The sequence below is a fragment of the Crocodylus siamensis genome, chromosome 2, assembly GCF_052110815.1.
Source record: "Crocodylus siamensis isolate JL-2025a chromosome 2, ASM5211081v1, whole genome shotgun sequence".
Taxonomy (NCBI): domain Eukaryota; kingdom Metazoa; phylum Chordata; order Crocodylia; family Crocodylidae; genus Crocodylus; species Crocodylus siamensis.
In genome coordinates, this window is record NC_143396.1 from 208,142,662 (window position 1) to 208,160,294 (window position 17,633).

General features: G+C 45.0%; 1 protein-coding gene across 4 annotated transcripts in view; it reads left to right on the forward strand.

Annotated features, from left to right (window-relative positions):
- The first annotated feature begins 6,083 nt into the window (after positions 1-6,083).
- The window catches only part of ANO1 (anoctamin 1), a 135,878-nt gene continuing 124,328 nt past the window's right edge, over positions 6,084-17,633 (forward strand). The window contains exon 1 of one of the 4 annotated variants that reach the window (XM_090032895.1): positions 6,084-6,695. In XM_090032895.1, the coding sequence (XP_089889021.1) occupies positions 6,638-6,695 (58 nt within the window). In that variant the 5' untranslated portion in view covers positions 6,084-6,637. The remainder of the gene's footprint in view (positions 6,696-17,633) is intronic. The other 3 variants (XM_090032892.1, XM_090032894.1, XM_090032893.1) reach the window with 3 other exon arrangements.

A 17,633-nucleotide genomic window follows, 5' to 3' on the forward strand; every position in this document is an offset into this window, starting at 1 on the left:
TCAAAGTGCAAGTGAGCACATCATGAGCAAGAAATACCCAATAGCCTGTGTCCCTCTGTAATATAGCATGATTGAGCTGTTAAAAAACAGCACTTCAGTTTTTTTCCATAACAATTTACGAAGCTCAAATAGTTATTTAAAACAGGATTTTTAAAGGTATTTAAGTACCCAATAATACAGATAGGTATTTTAAAAGATCCCACTAGGTTCCTATTTTCAATGGAGCTATGCACACAAGTGCTTTTGAAAATTTCCTAGGTACTTATCTGCATCTTTGGACACCAAAATACCAGAAAAATCTGGTCTTTAGTAATAGCTTAGGGTGAGAAGGAATGAGTATTATCAAAAGGAAAAACTGAATAGAGATCTGAATGAAGAGATAAATATTATCATACTATGGACAAATACCATTAGAGGAAACTTTCTCTGGCCTATATTTGGTAAGATGACAAACAGGACTAATGATGGTGGGGCTCAGATATTCCTTCATGATAGCCAACAGATTTCTTTACCAAGCAATCATCAAATCAACAAGGGGCCCAATTTTTGTAAAGAATTAGCACTGTGTCATGAAGTGGGTGCAGGGGCAGCCATGATCCTGCTAGCGCCCCCTGCCGTGTCAATTACAGGTGGCCCAGCACCCTCTTCTCGCCCGCCACGTCTTTGATCTTATCAAGTTCAGTAAGGGAGGCTGCCTACTTCCACCTTGACACAGCGCTGGTATTACTCCCGTTCCAAGTGAGGTGCTCCAACACCCCCAGCCTTATGGGCAATGCGTGCCTCCAACCTCCCCTTCAGCATGCCCCAAGCCTCGCAGTTATTCCCAGGTGTTATCAAGCCCTTACACTTCAGTGCCCTATCTGGCACCCCCGAGCTGGTTTCACCACTAGTGCCCCCTCTGGGGCCTATGCCACGCCTCCCGCAGTTGGGGCTCAGGTGGCCGTAGCTGTGCCTGGCCCCCTGACCCTCCTTTGGGGTCTTACGCCCTACTCAGGCTTTACTCCCGATACTGCCCCACTGGGCTGGGGTCAGGATACCCCGCTAGTTCCAGGGCTCTTTGCTGCCCCCTTTTAGCTCCAGGGCTGGGCCAACGCACCCCCAAACAAAGCTGAGCCCTCACACTCACCCTCTCTGGGGCCCGTGCCGCACCTCTCATGCTCGTTGCCCCCCTTCTGGGGCCTATACTGCACCTCTCGCACTCATTGCCCCCCCCCGGGGCCTCGCTAGCACATTTCCCATGCTTGGGGCTCAGGTGGCCGCAGCCGTACCTGGCCCCTTGACCCTTTCCTGGGTTGCTTGCCCCACTGGGCAAAATACCACCCTCACAGGCTGGGGTCCAAAACCCCACACCTCTCATGCTTGTTGCCCCCTCCCCCCCCTGGCCTATACCATGCCTCTCATGCTCATTATCCCCCCCCCCCCCCCCCGGGTCTCGCTCACACGTTTCCCATGCTTGGGGTTCAGGTGGCTGCAGTCGTGCCTGGCCCCTTGACCCTTTCCTGGATCGCTTGCCCCACTGGGCAAAATACCACCCTCATGGGCTGGGGTTCAAAACCCCACACACCGCACCTCTCCAGCGCAAACAGCTATGCCCCACTGGCACTGCTCACTGTGGCATTACTGGGCACCCAGGACCCCTAAATTATTGGGGAGCTCCCATGAGGCCTCCTCACACCCCTACAGCCTCACCCAGTCCTCTGGTGTAACAATAACAAAACCATGAGCCAAGCAGCTGCAACATAAACAAGAAGCCTACCGGCTTCTAACGCAATCATGAGCCCCCCAAGCTCATAAACCCAGCTCCACTCTATGCTGGCTTTGTCTTACCTCTGTCAGAGTTCCCTTTACCCCTGCATCATTGCAGGCGGTCAGAGTGGTCAGGCTGTAACTATCAACCCAAGCTGCCCCTGCCCCTGCCCCTGCCCCTGCCCCTGCCCCTGCCCCTGCCCCTGCCCCTGCCCCTGCCCCTGCCCCTGCCCCTGCCCCTGCCCAAAGGGAACTACTAGCCAGGCTCCAGCCTGGGCTGTTTATAAAGGCCCGGGCCTGCCCTCTTCTAGCCAGCTGACCAACATTAGTTGCCCTAGCAACCCTCACCTGTGCTGCCCTATTAATTGGCAGCTGTCCTTATTACTGTTGCTAGTAGCAAGCACCCTAGTGCTCCACTACACACATTTTAGAAGACCTAGCTGTCTTACAAAATAATATTTGACCATGTGTCCATGAGTGAATGTATTTTGAATCAAATGGAAGGAGGAACAAAATGAAGGTATGCAAGTAACGTTCTTCATTTCAAAAGGCTGATTTGTTTCTAAGGTGCCACCCTGCCCTACCTTCAGTAACAACTAACTGGTTGTTCAGTCAAACTAACTGGTTCTGAGAAGTATTCTTGTCTCTGAAAAAGCTAGTCTCCAAGATGCCACCCTGCTCTACTTTCTCATTTCAAAAGGGCAAATTGATAAACTAAGGCAACTAGTTAGTGAAGTCAAATGGACTGAGGAGTTCAGAGACTGAAGGATGTATGGACATGTAAGTCTATGGAATCTGTATCCCTAAAAGAGGAAGAAAATGGATAGAAAGGCATACCAAAATAACATATTGAAAAGTCACCTCAAGAAGAATATTAGACATAAGCCAGTACACGCAACCCTCGCAATTTGCATTCTTGTATCCCCTGCCAATGGTGAAACCTGTGAATAAGGCACTGCATTCATGAACGTCATCTGCGTTCATAAACTCAGTGCCCCCAGTGGCTGAGGGGAGCACGGCTCTGGCGGTGGTGGCAGGAGCCCGGTGGCAGCAGCGGGAGCCTGGTGGCAGCAAGCACACAATTTCCAAGGAGCTCCTTTAAGTGTATTTAAGAAGCAGGTTTGGCATTTGCGAATATTTGAAAGTGTGAATGCCAAACCTGCGAATAGTGAGGGTTTCCTGTATTAATAAAAAGAGAACACATACAGAAAGTGATGCTGCTATGAAGTGGGTCTGGAGTAGAAGTTAAGGATATGCTAGGTATGAGTGAAACAGCCAGAAATTATTTTACCTTCCTTTCCAGTGTAAGATGGAGATAATGACTGAGGGCCATTGTGGATAATGGGAAAGAAAAAATAGAAATGAAAGTTACTACATCTAAAGTGGAAGAAAAACTCAGAGCTTAATATACACAAATCAGGAAGTACTCAATAATCTATCTCCCTCCAAAAAATTTAGGTGAACTGATGCATGAAATTGTAGATCCAGTAGTAGTTTCTAAAAAAGAAATCTATGAAGTTGGGGCCTGGTACCATATGCATACAGAATAGCCAATGCACCTATATTTAAGGAGGAGAGTAGTGATTTGGGCAACTACAAGCTTCAGTAGTTAGTCTGCCTTTAGTATGGTGGGATTCACTTGGTATTGTTCTTTTATAAAATAACAATTTTTTCCAAAGGAAATTTTATAGGTCTCATTTTATATGGATTTCAACACTGAATTTGCTATGGTGCCACAGGAGATTTTATTAAACTAAAGCAGAGGGCCCTTGTAAAGAAATTATAAGGGGGGGATAAGGAAATGGTAAAAAGGGATGTGGGAGACAGTAGTGTTGAAAGGGGATATACTGGGAACAGTTATGGAGTGATGCCTCAGGTCAAAAAAAGGGGGAGGGGGACCTGAGTCTAAAAAGGTAGAAACCACTGTCTTAATTGTTGGTGGACACTCAACTAGCTTAAGAGGGGGCTGGGTGGGGCAGGGATCGGGGGGGCTCAGGGAGCAGGTGGGGGATGGGCCAGGTGGGGCAGGGAACGGGGGGATCAGGGGGCACTGCTTAAATCACACCAGGCATGTCTGCACATGCAATGCAATTAATGGTATTTCGCTTTACTGTACAGTAGGGGTGTGCAGTGGGCCCTACTCAATTCAGATTCAAATTCGGCCTGAATCGGGGATAGTGATTCAATTTGTTGATTTGGATCACTGTCTCTGATTCGATTCGGTCAAATCTGAATCTGAAGATTCAATGTTGATTCAGAGAATCAGTAATTTGGCCATAGACACAGCTTTAAATATTTTTTCTACATACCTTGAAGGTACCAGCGTGGCTTGTGAACCCTGAGATGCCGGGGCGCATGGAGCATCCCACCGGAGTGTGGGGGGGGCCTCCACATGCTTGACAGCGAACCCGGACATGGACTGAGGAGCATGCAGGGGGACCCCTTGCACCTCCCCCGCTCAGTGATCAGCCACAGGGTGACCCTGGGTGCCCCCCCAGACCCAGGAGGCACCAGTCACTGAGCTGGGGAAGGCATGGGGGGGGCCCTGCGCACCCTCTGGCGGACCCAGAGGTAGACCAGAAGTGCTTCTGGTCCACTTCCGGGTCTGCTGCTGAGCACACCGGGGAGCCCCCCATGCTTCTGTGGGACACTCCATTCGCCCCGCATCACAGCATTGACGAGCTGCCTGCTACCTAGAGGCATGTAGAAAAAACATGTAAAGCTGTGTCTATGTCCAAATCTCCGAATCTTTCCAAATCTCCCCGAATCAATTTGGAAGGTCCTGATTCAATTTGGAGAGGTTAAAGCGTCCTCTGATTCAATTCACTTTCAGAGATTTGGCCACCAAATCAAGCCGAATCTCTGCAGAATCAAATCAGGGACTGAAGCTTGGTACAGCCCTACTGTGCAGTAAATTTACTGCAGACAGTAAGTTATGCAGGTAGTAAATTTACTGCACAGTAAGTGCCTGCACATGGAGAACGCTGACACTTTACTGCACAGTAGACTCGTCTACTACACAGTAAAGTGTCTCATGTAGACATGGCCGCTGATACATCTAGACAAAAGAGCTCCATGTGAAGGCAGATTGATAAACTAAGGGCAACTAGTTAGTAAACTAGTTAGTGCCTCCACGTGAAGGCAGAGAGAACTGTGTTATCACCCTCGTGCTCAAAGGTTGGCTTCTTTATTGTATTAAAACATTCTGCTTATACATGAAGAAGAATAAGTTTCCAGATTTGGTGGGAAGAGATCAAATTGGGACCAAAAAGGAAAGGGAGGATTTTAGACTCCAGTCCACAGCAGGCAGGACAGATGCTACACAGAGGGAGAAGAAATCAATAGCTTTATGAAATGCCCTATTCTTAAGTACATAGAGATGGAAAGATGAACCCCCCAAAGATTCTTCTAGTGCTAGCAGCTTCTCAGCTCGGTTGGCTTGCAAGGAGCCTGCTGCACAAGTGCGTTAGCTTTTCTGTCAGGCATCCAGGTTGTAGCTGGGTTGGTCTAAAGCAGAGGTTCTCAAGCTGGGGTCCGGGAGCTCCAGTCAGGTGGTCCGCAGAAAGGTGACTTAAGGCTAAAGCTGACAAACACTACACCAGCCTTTCCAGAACTTTGCCCAAAAAACCCCCAGGCATGTCCATCGCCTTAGAAAGGTCAGACTACTGATATGAAAATAGAAGCTGTGTGCTTTGATCTGTAGAACAAAAAACAATGTGGATTAAGTGGTCTGCCGAGACCCTGAGCAATTTTCAAGCCGTCCACCAAAAAAAAAAAAAACAGTTTGAGAACCACTGGTCTGGATGCTGAAGGACTCAGAACTCGTGGTGGAGGCGATCTCTTTTATTACACCAACTCGATTTTTGCCAAGAAAGCTTGGGCAGACGAAGCTTGCCCGAAAGCTTGCAAGTAAAGATGTCTTTTGTTGTTGTTGTTGCAAAAATCGAGTCGGTGTAACAAAAGAGGTCCCCTCCACCACGAGCTCGCGCGGGCTCCCTGAAGGTCGGGGTTGGTGCCCCTGCCCCCATGGGCTGCCCGGCTTCCCGCAGCCCGCTGGACCGAGTGAGTCTGTGACCTTTGGAGAGGAATCCTCCCCGCACGGGGCAGCTGCTGCCATCGCTCAGGCGGGCTCCCCCGGCGCCCACGGCCGGCGAGCCGCTTTGCGGCTGCGGGCGGCGGGGCGGCGATGGAGCGGAGCGGAGCGGAGCGCGGGTCCGGGCTGCCCCGGCCGCGGGGGGCAGCGCTGCGCGCTGAGCCCCGGGGGATGCCCTGGAGGGGCCGCGCCGCGCCCGCCCCGCCTCTCCTTCGCGCTCCTGTTGCCGCTGAGTCAGTGTTTGCCCTGGCGGTGCCCAGATAAGAGGGGCTTGGGGAAGGCTGGGAGCCTCCCCCTCCTCCCGCTAGCGCTGCACCCATAGCAGTCACGTGGAGGGCCGGGTTCCCACAGGCTTAGTCTCCTCCGGCAGCGGCAGCAGCAGCGGCAGCGAGCGCGAGGCGGGCTCCCGGAGCAGCGCGCTGCCTCAGCCTGCCCCGTCTGCCTGGGCCAGGGGGGTTTCCTCAGGCAGCGGCGGGGACCGCTGTCAAGTCGCCCTATGACTCCCCCGTGAGGAGCGCTTTAAGTTGCTGCTTTCCTGAGCATCAGGTTGGGAATTTCCCGGGTTCTTTTTTTCCCCCTACCCTCACTCTGTCTTTAAAAGAAGTTGGCTGCCTTCCGTTGCAGGGACCCTGGTATCATAATTAATGGTAGCGGGAAGAGCAGTAGGATTACTGGTTGGCTACTTGTGCCCACTGAATGAAAGCCCGAGGGAGCCCTAGAGAGAGGAAGGAGCCTCGCGAGTTGAAGCGTTGTCTGGGGTCCCAAGTTGCAGCTGAGCTTTCCCGGCTTGGATGAGAGATGGATAAGGATGAGATTGATCTGCACACAATCCCCCCTGACGCATCCTGGGGACCACGTAAGTGTTTTCTAGCCATGGGAAAAGATGCAAAAAAACCCCAAAAAACCGCACAAAGTCTCAGACCTGGAGAATGTCACTAGGAGAAGAACATGATTTCATTCTAGTCTGGTCATTGGGAAGGGGAAACAGGTTATAGGAGGGTTGTCTTTCCTCTTCCCCCATCTCCCAAGTCCGGGATTCAGGAATATGTTGTAGGAGGTTTTATTTAATGGTTTATGGAGTTTTAAAAAATCCAGGACTGATTTGCTGCTCAGTAAACGACTTGTGAAGGGGGAAAAAAATAGCTGTCTTCATTCTCTTTTAAAACATAAAGGAGGATGAGCTGCCTAAACGTATCAGCTAAAAAGCTCCTTTGCCCCTTCTTAGGAAACTCACCTGAGCACAAAAGACCGTGAAAGAACAGTGAGAATGAAAAAACAAACAAAAATTACCTTGATGAATTCACATTATAGAAGCAAAGACATTCAGAGACTTTTTAAATCCACTGTGTTTATTGTATCTATGTATAAAATGGTATATTTGCTGGTCAGTGATTTCATGTAAAATTATATAAATAGTGCATCATAACATCATTGACTAAAGGCGTGCAACAAGACAAATTATATATATTGGAAAGTGAAAATACATTTCTTGGCTGAGAACGGTAGATCTTTTATATGGTAAGGGGTGGGAATTTCCTTGGCTTCCCTTTAGAAATAAATCATTGCTCTGTGTGTGTGTGTGTGTGTGTGTGTGTGTGTGTGTGTGTGCGCGTGTGTGCGTGTGCACGCATACACATGCACAGTTATATATAAAATCCCCATGCACTCTATCTGTGTGTGCATGTGTGCACATGCGTGCACATGCACAGTTATATATAAAATCCCTGCGCACTCTTGTGTGCATGTGTGTGTGTGTGCGTACCCGTGCGTACCCATGCCTAATTATATATAAAATCCCTACGCACTCCAGAAATTTAAAAACAAATGACACAAAAAATGTTTACAGAATACATTTTTCTTGTACTTTAATGGCTATAAAATTCAGAACTGAGCTGCAAAGCAGGAACATGCTGTAACACTCTTGATTATCCTGGTGAGTTGTATACAAATGAAGTAAATTTAGAATGGCACCATTTATAAATTCCACGTTTTACAATCAAAATTCCAAATCTAGCTGTTTGCAGCTAAAAATAGCATGGGGAGCCCTTTTCTTTACTCCCTTTTTCTGGATTCCCATGAAGACCATTATCTTAAAGTCTACTTATTAAACAGCCAAATACTTAACTGGAGTTCAGCCCATTTCTAAAAGTAATTCTGTGTGCTCATCAAATCACAGACCAGCCAGACTGTCTCAGGATGAAAAAAAATACACTTAAGGAAGCCAGCCTGACAGAAAACAGCTGGGCTTTATATCAAAATATTACTTTTTTGCTGTGCATTAGTTGCCCCATGTCTGCTTACCTGTAACAGAAAAAAAGATAATAGTTTCATGTCAAAATAGAAAGAGCACTCTGAAATGAAAAAAATACAGGTGAAACATAGGAAGCTAAAGTGTTATCAAAGTACATTAACATAAATCAATATAAGGACTCAATGCTAAAATGACACTAAAAAAGATATACTATTACTCATGGGGCAGGTGGCAATTTATCAGAAGGCAATCACAGTGATAGGCTGAAAGAGCCCTGAGAAATTGAGTTGCTTTTTATCTTCACAAAATCATATTTTACAGTGACATTCTCCATTTAATTTACTGAATCACCCATTAGCACCATGAACTGAATGTACCAAGCTTCATCAATATGAGCAGGAAAGAGTTTTGTTCTCACAACCAGGTCACTGTATTTCTAATGACAAGCCATCCAAAAAGTATTTTTGGGAGTTTGTAAAATACAGCCAGCCCCTTTGTAATAACACTGCTGAACTCTAGGCTGCAGTACAAGATGCCTATCCTTCTTAGATGTATAACAACCTTTGCTCCCACTGCAGAAATGACCCTTGCGCACATCTTTTTTGAAGTTTCTATTGAGTCTTTGCTCAAACATAACTTCAGTGCCATTTATTGCTATCTTCAAGGCAAATTGACTTGGAGGAAGGCTCATAAGGTCATTCTATATATATAAATGGCTTAGTCTGTGTATCTGTCTGTCCGTAACGCTCTTGGAGCACTCTGATTGGTTGTCTGAAACAACCACTTGGAGTGCTCCGCACAGACAGACACACAGACAGACGGAGTGCCACTATGATGGAAGGAACAGAGTGGGGGGGTAAGGCCAGCACTGCCAGCCTCGCGTCCCCACCCCTCCGCCCTGCTCCTTGGAGGTGGCAGCGGTGTGAGGTGCTGGTGGAGGGGGATAGAGGGGATGGCAGGGCAAGCTCCCCCACCCTGCTCCTGGGATGTGGCAGCAGTGGCGTGGGGTGGTGGGCAGCAGGCCTCCATCCCCACCTGCTCCCCCACCCCTGTCATTCTTGATAGTCAATTCTCTAGTATTCAAATAAAGGGGGGAGTAGGAAAATGAGGGCAGAAAGCTACACAGGTGGTGGATTGATGTTGGGATTGAGTTTATGGGTCCTCGGTGCCCCTATGCTACTGAATCTTCAAAAGTCCCCTCTAAACCATGGGCTCCACTAGTGGCACAAAGAGGAAAGGTCACAAGAGAGAAAAGCCATTGTTTATTCCATGGCCCCACAAACCCAGTGCACAGCTTTCCTGTCAGATGTTAGTATTACCTTACATGTGGAAATAAATGTTTTGTGGCATGGCAATTAGGGTTAAGATAGGGGAAGGAAGGCATTGGCAAAATAGCTTCTGAAGGAGCTGTGCTAACACTTGGAGACACTGGGCATGAGCAGTCCAGACATTCTGGTGAGTCAGATGCCCAGCCTGAGCAAAGGGAAACAAATCCTTACCTCAGATGAGGATGAAACCATCAAACCTTCCAGAGTGAAAGCCAGAGCCTTCAAAAGCCACGGAATTCAGCACAGCCAGGATTTCATCCCTCAAGTTGAAACTGTTGAAACATTTCCCTGTTTCTCCTGTGGGCTTTTCCTGGAGAAGGGATCCCCAGAGCAAGCCCATAGCTTTATTATATTTATTATATTTCTGTTTATGGTAATTCTGTAGCTATTTTTGTTACAAATGAACGTGATGAAGCGTTTTGAGCTAATAATTAATCAGCAGTGACAAGAGACTAATAACCACACTGATTTAATTAAAACTTCTCTTCCAACTCTATAACTTGCAGTTATACACATCATTAGTTCAATATTTTAAATTTGTAATAATAACTTATTTATGTAGATGGGTCCTGTCCAAACACTTCTAGTGAGGAATTTTGATTTGGGGTCAGTGCTTCAGAACAGCAGCCCTGACTGTTACTCTGCTAAGTAACTTGTAGTGCAGTATATCTATTCCTACATAAGACTCACAGCAAGCAAAGCAGTTCACCAGTCACTGCAAGGGTTTGTGAAGCAATTAGGTAACAGGAAATGCATAACACATCAGAGCTGGATATAGTAAATGTTTTGAGTAATGTTTTACAATCAGAAACTGCTGTAGCTATGCACTACTGTTGTACAGTTGTGGTTATAAAATATGAAAGAAGAGTAGCTTGCCAAAACAGAAGGCAAGGAAAATGACCCTGGGAAGTGGGAGAATTTGTTGGCACTAAGAGGGGAAAAATGTCCTTTTTGATTTTAATTGCACCCCCTGGATTCTGGAGACCTTGAGAAAAGGAAATGCTTGGGGATGCATGGCTGGAAAAACAGATTACATTCAAGCAGAATCTTTTTTCTTGTTGGGGACAGATATCATAATTTCAAGGACTGATCATGTGTGTTGCTGAGAAGCTCTAATGTTCCTCAGTTCTCATTAGTTTTATTGAAAGTACTTGCATGCCCCAGGAAGTATTTAGCATCTTGCACAATTGTGCCTCAGCAGGCAGCTCTTTCTAATACATTTATGGAACTCTTTCTACAAACAGAATAAATCCATCAGGGAAGTGAGAAAGAGACGAACATTTAGCTCTAATACTTTTGCCTGCAATAAGTCTATTTTGCCTATACTTTGAAAGCAAAGCTAAGCACAGTTGAAAGAACTCCATTTTTCCTTTGCATGGAGCTCTGTAGTTTAACCTCTACATAGATATGGTTTGTGTAATTCCTTAGAAAGCCTCACTTTGCTATTGAAGTTGTGAGTCCTGAATGGTACTCAACACCTTCTGTTAGTGAGAAGTGCCCTTAAATTGAGGTGAATTGAGGGAGCTAAGAAGACCTCAGGACTGGACCCATATTGCACATATGTTGTCCTCAGGCATGGTGGGGAATACACTTAAAAGTACTTTAAATCATTAGAGATCCATTTTATGATTACTTCATAAGCAAATTATTAGGTATTCTGTTTGAATCCATGGCCATAAGCAGGTATATGCCACAACCTGTAGTTTGTTTTTTGTGACGACTTGTGATTTGTGTCACTTGTGTGTGACTTTTGACTTTCTTGTGATGTTTCTTGTGGCTGCCAGGAGATTGATTGTATGCCACCGAATATGTAATTATATCTTACTGAAGCTGCTAGGTATGAAATGGAGCCTTGTACTTTGAGAAAGTAGTAATTACATGGATAATGATGAGAAGGAAAATGTGCACAAACTTCAAATTATCAGTCTTACCCATGTTTGCAACAAAACTTCTGCCTTTATGATTGGATCCTATAGTCTTGATGCAAGCAGAGCTTACATTGACTTGAATAAGTCATATGTGTGAAAGAATTCAATAATTATTTATCTAAGAGCCTTGTTACACAGTTATTTTGGGCAGCTCCTGGAGCTCGAAACCCCTGGACTGTGTCTGCACATTAACAACTTAAAGTGGTTTTAAGCACTCATTATACAGCTCAGAATTATGCTACTCCAAGGCAGGATTAACTCTGATCCATACAACCCAGCTATTGTTCCATTAAGGTGTGGCCACTCTCCACAGATGTACCACCCAAGTTGAAGTCCTCCAGTATCCCAGGGTCTCTCACACCCCTGTCCATAGAGCAGGAATAGAAGCCTGTCCTGGCTCACCAGACCTCTAGTGGCAACTCACAACTCCTACTCCTGCCCCTGCTCACGAGGACTCTGGGCTAGGGACAGACATTCAACAAGCCTGAGCCTGAATTGATTCAATCTTTGCAGGTTAGTCTAACCTGCCTAGGCTGAATCAGTTTGCAACCATGCAGAGATCCCCTCTGGACGGAAAAATGCAGGCACATGCCTGCAGTGGCTCAGGCTAGAAGGTGGGGGGTGCTAGAGCAGCCCTACCTTCCCTTCAACAGTGCTGAGCTGAAGGGGGCTTGGCCAGGCCCTGGAAGGACACTCTGATTAGGGAGGGGGCTAGCAGAGATTTTACACAGCATTTACTTACTAGAAGGTAGCCAGCATGTGGTATGCTAGCTAATGCTGAGAAGTGTCAGTGTAAGGCAGAGGGGAGGGGGGCAGGGATAAAGCAGGGAGTTGTGGTGGGGGGCAGCAGGAGGAAGCCAGGCAGATATCCTGTACCTGCAGTCTCTGCCATAGCTGCAGCCAGGGAGCAGAGGGGAGGGGTCAGCCCTACTGGGCTGGAACAGAGAACAGAGCCCTGCCCATAGTTGTAAAACATCTGGGATTTTGGAGGATTCTGATTTAATTTAAACTAGGAAGGGTCTAGGACAGACATTGTATAAATAAGTTTAAGCCAAATCAGCAAAGTCTGATTCTATATTCAACCAGGTTTATCTCAAATCGGTTTCAGCCATTTTCAAACCAGTTTATGTGCACTGAACATCTGTTCTGTTACAGGTTTAAACCAGTTTCTGATCACTTAAACCAGTTTATGTATAATGTCTGTCCCTAGCCCTAGTGGGAAGTCACAACTGTGCAGGTGGGAAACAGTCAGAGATTTCTATACTATGGGCGTGACTGCTCCAAATGCCAAATTAGCACTAACACTGATCAACAGTTGCATGGTTCACAGTGTAAGATGTCACAAGGCCCTAAATTACATGTAAAGTGCCTGTCAGACTGGCATCATCAGTGGCAATGTGAAAAAGCTATCCTCTACCAACTGTTAGAGTAATGTCTGAGAGTAGGGAACAATAGAGTTGTCCCAATTGCCACTCTGTGGCAATTCATAGCAAATGTTGGCCTGCTAGCCTCAACCACAACGGGTAACTTATTTCTAAATGAAATAGAGCTGCCTGTTCCGAGGAGCACTAGTCACAATAGCTTCTGCAAAAATTAGTTCCTATTTTGTCAGGTGACACCCTTTTTTTTTTTTGGTTTAACTTTTAATTTCTTATTCCTTTCCAATATTGAAAGGGATGGTATATTCTTCACGGTCTATTTGGATCCCCATACTCTCACCTCAAGGGTTGTGACTAGTTCTAGTGCTGCCCTCATCTCACCTGTAGTTTACCCTTTTCCTCCACTGTATGCTTTGATCTAGCTTGCCTAGATGATCCAGTTGTCTTTTTCCAAGAACAACTTTGCCTCTGTCATCTCTTCCAACATGTATGTTATGTGACCAACTTCTCTCCACATTCCTTTGGGTTCACATCTGTAGACCTCTATTGATAATATCCAGCTCTCTCTCTTGCAAATTTGATGTCCTACATTAAATCTAATTCTTTTTAGCCCTATTGCCCTTTCCTTCCCATGTTCTGTCTCCTCCATATCTATGTTTAAAATTTGTTAGAGCACATCATGCAAACCTGCTCAGGAAAGTGGTCTTTGCTGACATTTATGTTTATTGGGACTCATTGCTAATGTTTTTATAACACTTTGACTGCAGTGCCCTAAGGCTTTGACTCGTCACTTTTAAAGTATAGCCTGTATTAAAAAATGTTCTTGTTTAAAGGAATTTTCAAAATCTCTTTCTCCTCAGTCAGTTACATTGCATTGATATTCATCACCATACTTAGTGTTTTTTTACAGTAGTTCTCTAAGTGCTTTACAAATGTTTGCTAATCCTCTCAACATCATGTCAAGTCAGTAAATATCCAGGTTCACATTTTATAGATGGCAAAAAAAGGAGCAGAGATGTTGTCATGTCCATTGAGCAAATCAGCAAGAAATCTGAGATTATATTGATTTTGGTTTCCAGTCCTGCACTGAAAGCAATCTTGTCTGGGGACAGGGGAACATTTGAGCAGTTTGTACAAAACCTTCTAGTCCACGTTCCAAATATGTATGGCCTTTTCTACTCTTTTTGACATTGGTTGATGTTCCACTTGGAAAATGAATTCAGAATATGCAATAAAGATTGAACAGATGATTAGACAATATCAGAAAACAAAATTCTGTCCAAGGACAGGAGATAAAGGCTTTAAAAGTCCCAGTTACTAATAAGGGAAAATAATGACATGAACAAAAATGTATTCAAATTAGCAAATAGAGACTTGAAACTTTTTTTTTAAAGTCAGATTTACTTAGTACAATTACTCACACAAAACCATTACTTTGAGCCAACTAACCCAAGGAGATTCAGACTTAAGCAGCCTTACAGTGGCAATACAGTATTAAAGTAAGGGGGGAGTCTTCTGATATACTTAATGTAATGTTAAGTATGAACAGGATGATCTCAAAGGCACTGCATTCACCCTACTGTTTTGTGGCAGTGATGCCTTGAAAAGGATTTCTCATTTCATTTATTCATTTCAACTTTTTAAAAGTCCTAGTTCATATGCTCTTATGGGACCATTACAGTTGACTTCAGTGGGAGTAGAATAGCCAGAGTTTATTGCCAGATCCTAAGAGGTGGTTAAATAGAGGCGATGTCAGGCTAAGCATGTCTGTGGAGTTGACTCCTTGACTTCTGTGGGAGTTGAAGATGTTCAATATTCTGCAGAATTTGGTCCAGTTTAGTTTGATCAATGCAGGGAATAATTCTAGTCCCCACTTGTGTCTAGCTGGTGAGAATAGACCATTTTCTCAGTTGATAATGCACAGGCAGATCTTTTTTCTTAGCCCCATACATTTATTGCACTGAACTTTTATATATCAATACATATATCTCCATATGCATACATGTACCCTTGTAGTTTTTAATTCCTAATGTGGTACCAAAAACATTGGAGGAAGAACTCTAGAGGGAAGAATAGAAGTAGTGGTTCTGTGGGTGTTGCCTGCGTACTTATGTGCATCTATTCCCTGACTTGTTAGTTGCACACTGGATGTTGGAAACAAGAAAAAAATCACTGTAGGATTGCTGAGAGGTGAGCAACTGTTTTTTAACATTAGTGAGGACCTATTTGGTGATTAAATATGTGGGAGATCTGAATTAGCCCTTGTGTCCCTTGCTTCAGTATTCAGATGTTCACACTGGTTCTATCCAGGAAAGATGTGTATTTACCTGTTTGGCACATCAAACATGGCAAAACTGAAAGGATAAGTTGAAATAGACTCTGTCAAGACAGTTCTCATTTTCAGTGAAGCCAAATCCTGCGGAAATTTCTACATTGCTGAATATATCCTGCGTTCACTGGCATGGAATCCTAGACTAGTCTAAAGAATGGTTCTCATGTAATCTGCTTTTCAGATTGCAGTCAGCCAAACCTTACCCAAATACTTGTATCTGAGTGAATGTTTTGAATGTTCTTTTTGGATGAATGGCAAGAAGAGCTTACTATAAATAAATTAATGGTTTCCCTTTTTATTTCCTTTGACTTAATATTTTTTATTCATCCATATGGTTACTAGTCAGCACAGTTCAGCAACTCAAGGGAGTGTAAGTGGAATGAGCCTGAGTTGCTGAGTCTGGATCCAAATTCTCAGAAATTTATAGTGAGATTAGGATTTTAGTCTCACAAATAGTCTATGTTGAGGACAGAGGGGAGGCTAGACCACAGGTTCAGTCCTGTTTACAGTACAGTCTATTTGCATGTGAAATATATAAAAAGTGGGAAAACAACTCCCATTCCTTAACATGTGGGAGACAATTGTAAAGACATTGTAAATAACCGTTTCTATGTAATCAAAACAAGAGAATCTAAAAAGGTTTTTTAAGGTCAGATAGTTGCTAAAATAAACTCCCTCAAAACCCTCATAATCTTGAATTAAAATAGGTCTCAATTTTATATAAGTGAAGAGCACACACTTTTTGTGGGAATTATCTACTAAAATGGAGGGTTTTTTCAAGGATGTGTTTAGCAGCCATGTTGGTCTGAGACAAAAATAAATGCAGAACTCTAGAACTCTTGGTTCAGAGATTATACCTTTTTATTAAATCAACTAAGAAATCACAAAAAATATCTTTTTTCTGTAAGCTTTAGGGCACAACACACACAAATCACAACATGCTAGCATTTTGTTTGTGTCCTTGTGAATATAGAACCTGATTGGTGATAAGCTGAGCATCAACTCTCTTCCCAAGATTCATGGGGAGTTGAATGAGTACACTTTACTGAAAGTACAGATCCAATCTAAGGATGCAATGAAGGGCATAGACTCTTCCTGCTCCATGACTCACTGCTGCCTTTGAAAGGTGCGCTGTGCCATGTGAGCCCTGTCTCTGGGTGGGCCAGGCAGTGAGGCACATGGCACTGCGCTGCACCACTTTCAAAGGTATCAGTGAGGCATGGAGCAGGCAGAGCACAGCTCGCAGCTGCAGCCCACCCGTGCCCCATGCAAAGATCAGGGGGCCACATGCTCCCCCACTTGGCTGTCCAGCACCATGCCTCAGGCTCTGGTTGCCCCATGACCCAGCCCAGCCCTGTGAATGGGACCTTGGCTGGGCCAGGTTGTGAGCCAATCCCCACAGTGCAGCAGAGAGCAGAACAGGGGCTAATGATTCCAGGGCAGGGGGTCAGACTTGAAGATCTACTTAGGTCCCTTCTGACCCTATATGTATGAATCTATGCCCCTACCCCACTGCCTCCTGCACTGTGGGAGTCTCAGTCTGCCTCCTCCCACCCCCCAAAGCCCAGGTAAAGAAAACAGAAAGAATCTTAATTGCCTGCTCAGCTGGCTGTGATCCTGGCTATGCAGGGTATGTGTGTGTGCATGCCTCTCTCCCCCTGTTGCAGCAGCCTGCATCCGGGCTGCCCTGAGGCCCTACCCGCTGCCTGCGTTGGGTGGGGCTGAGTCTGGTTAGCCCCCCGCTTCCACCGCCTATGCTCATTGGGCTGGAGTGAGGACAGTGACACCTCTCTATGGGTTGGGGAAGCTCACTGGACTGTGTGTGGCACCCTGCAAAAAGCTGCCCTTACCCTGCCCTGGCCCTGCTCCTGGGAGGTGGTGGCACTCCATCCCCACCCACCCATGTGTACCCCCTAGGACTGGTCCACGTTCTCCCAGGGGTACACATATCCCTGGTTGACAACCCATGTACTAGACCATCTACGTAGTTGGGAAGGGCATAGATAAATTTTGGGGTATCATGTATGCTTCCTCAGGTCTCTGAGAGAAAAAAGCAGACACAGCAGAGCTAAATAGCAGATAGAACAAGGAGTTTCACACAAGTCTTTGTTCTGTTTGCTATTTTGCTCTGCTGTGCCTTTTTTATTTTTTTCTCAGAGACTGAGGAAAGGAACATGGTACCCACAAGTTTACATTTAGGAAGTAAATGCATTCAGAAACTATGGAAACTTTTGGAAAATTTCAACCTGCATTAGTTTTATCCTAAAGGGAAGTTAAAAATAACAACAGTAAATACTAGAATAAGCAACGGTAGAAAAGCTGTGGTTGAATCATATATTTTAATTTATTATAGAAAAGAGATTATTCCTTCATGATACTCAAGTTTATGATTGAAGAATGAATACTCAAAAAAACAAATGCATGCCAGGACATAAGTGAGTCAATACAAAGACTGTACCAGATACTAATAAAAAATGCAGGGAAAAAATATTTCCACTGTAGATTTTTGAATGTCATTGTAAGGCTACCTGTTTAGAAGTTAATACAAGACTTTAAAGGAAACTGCTTTCTAAATG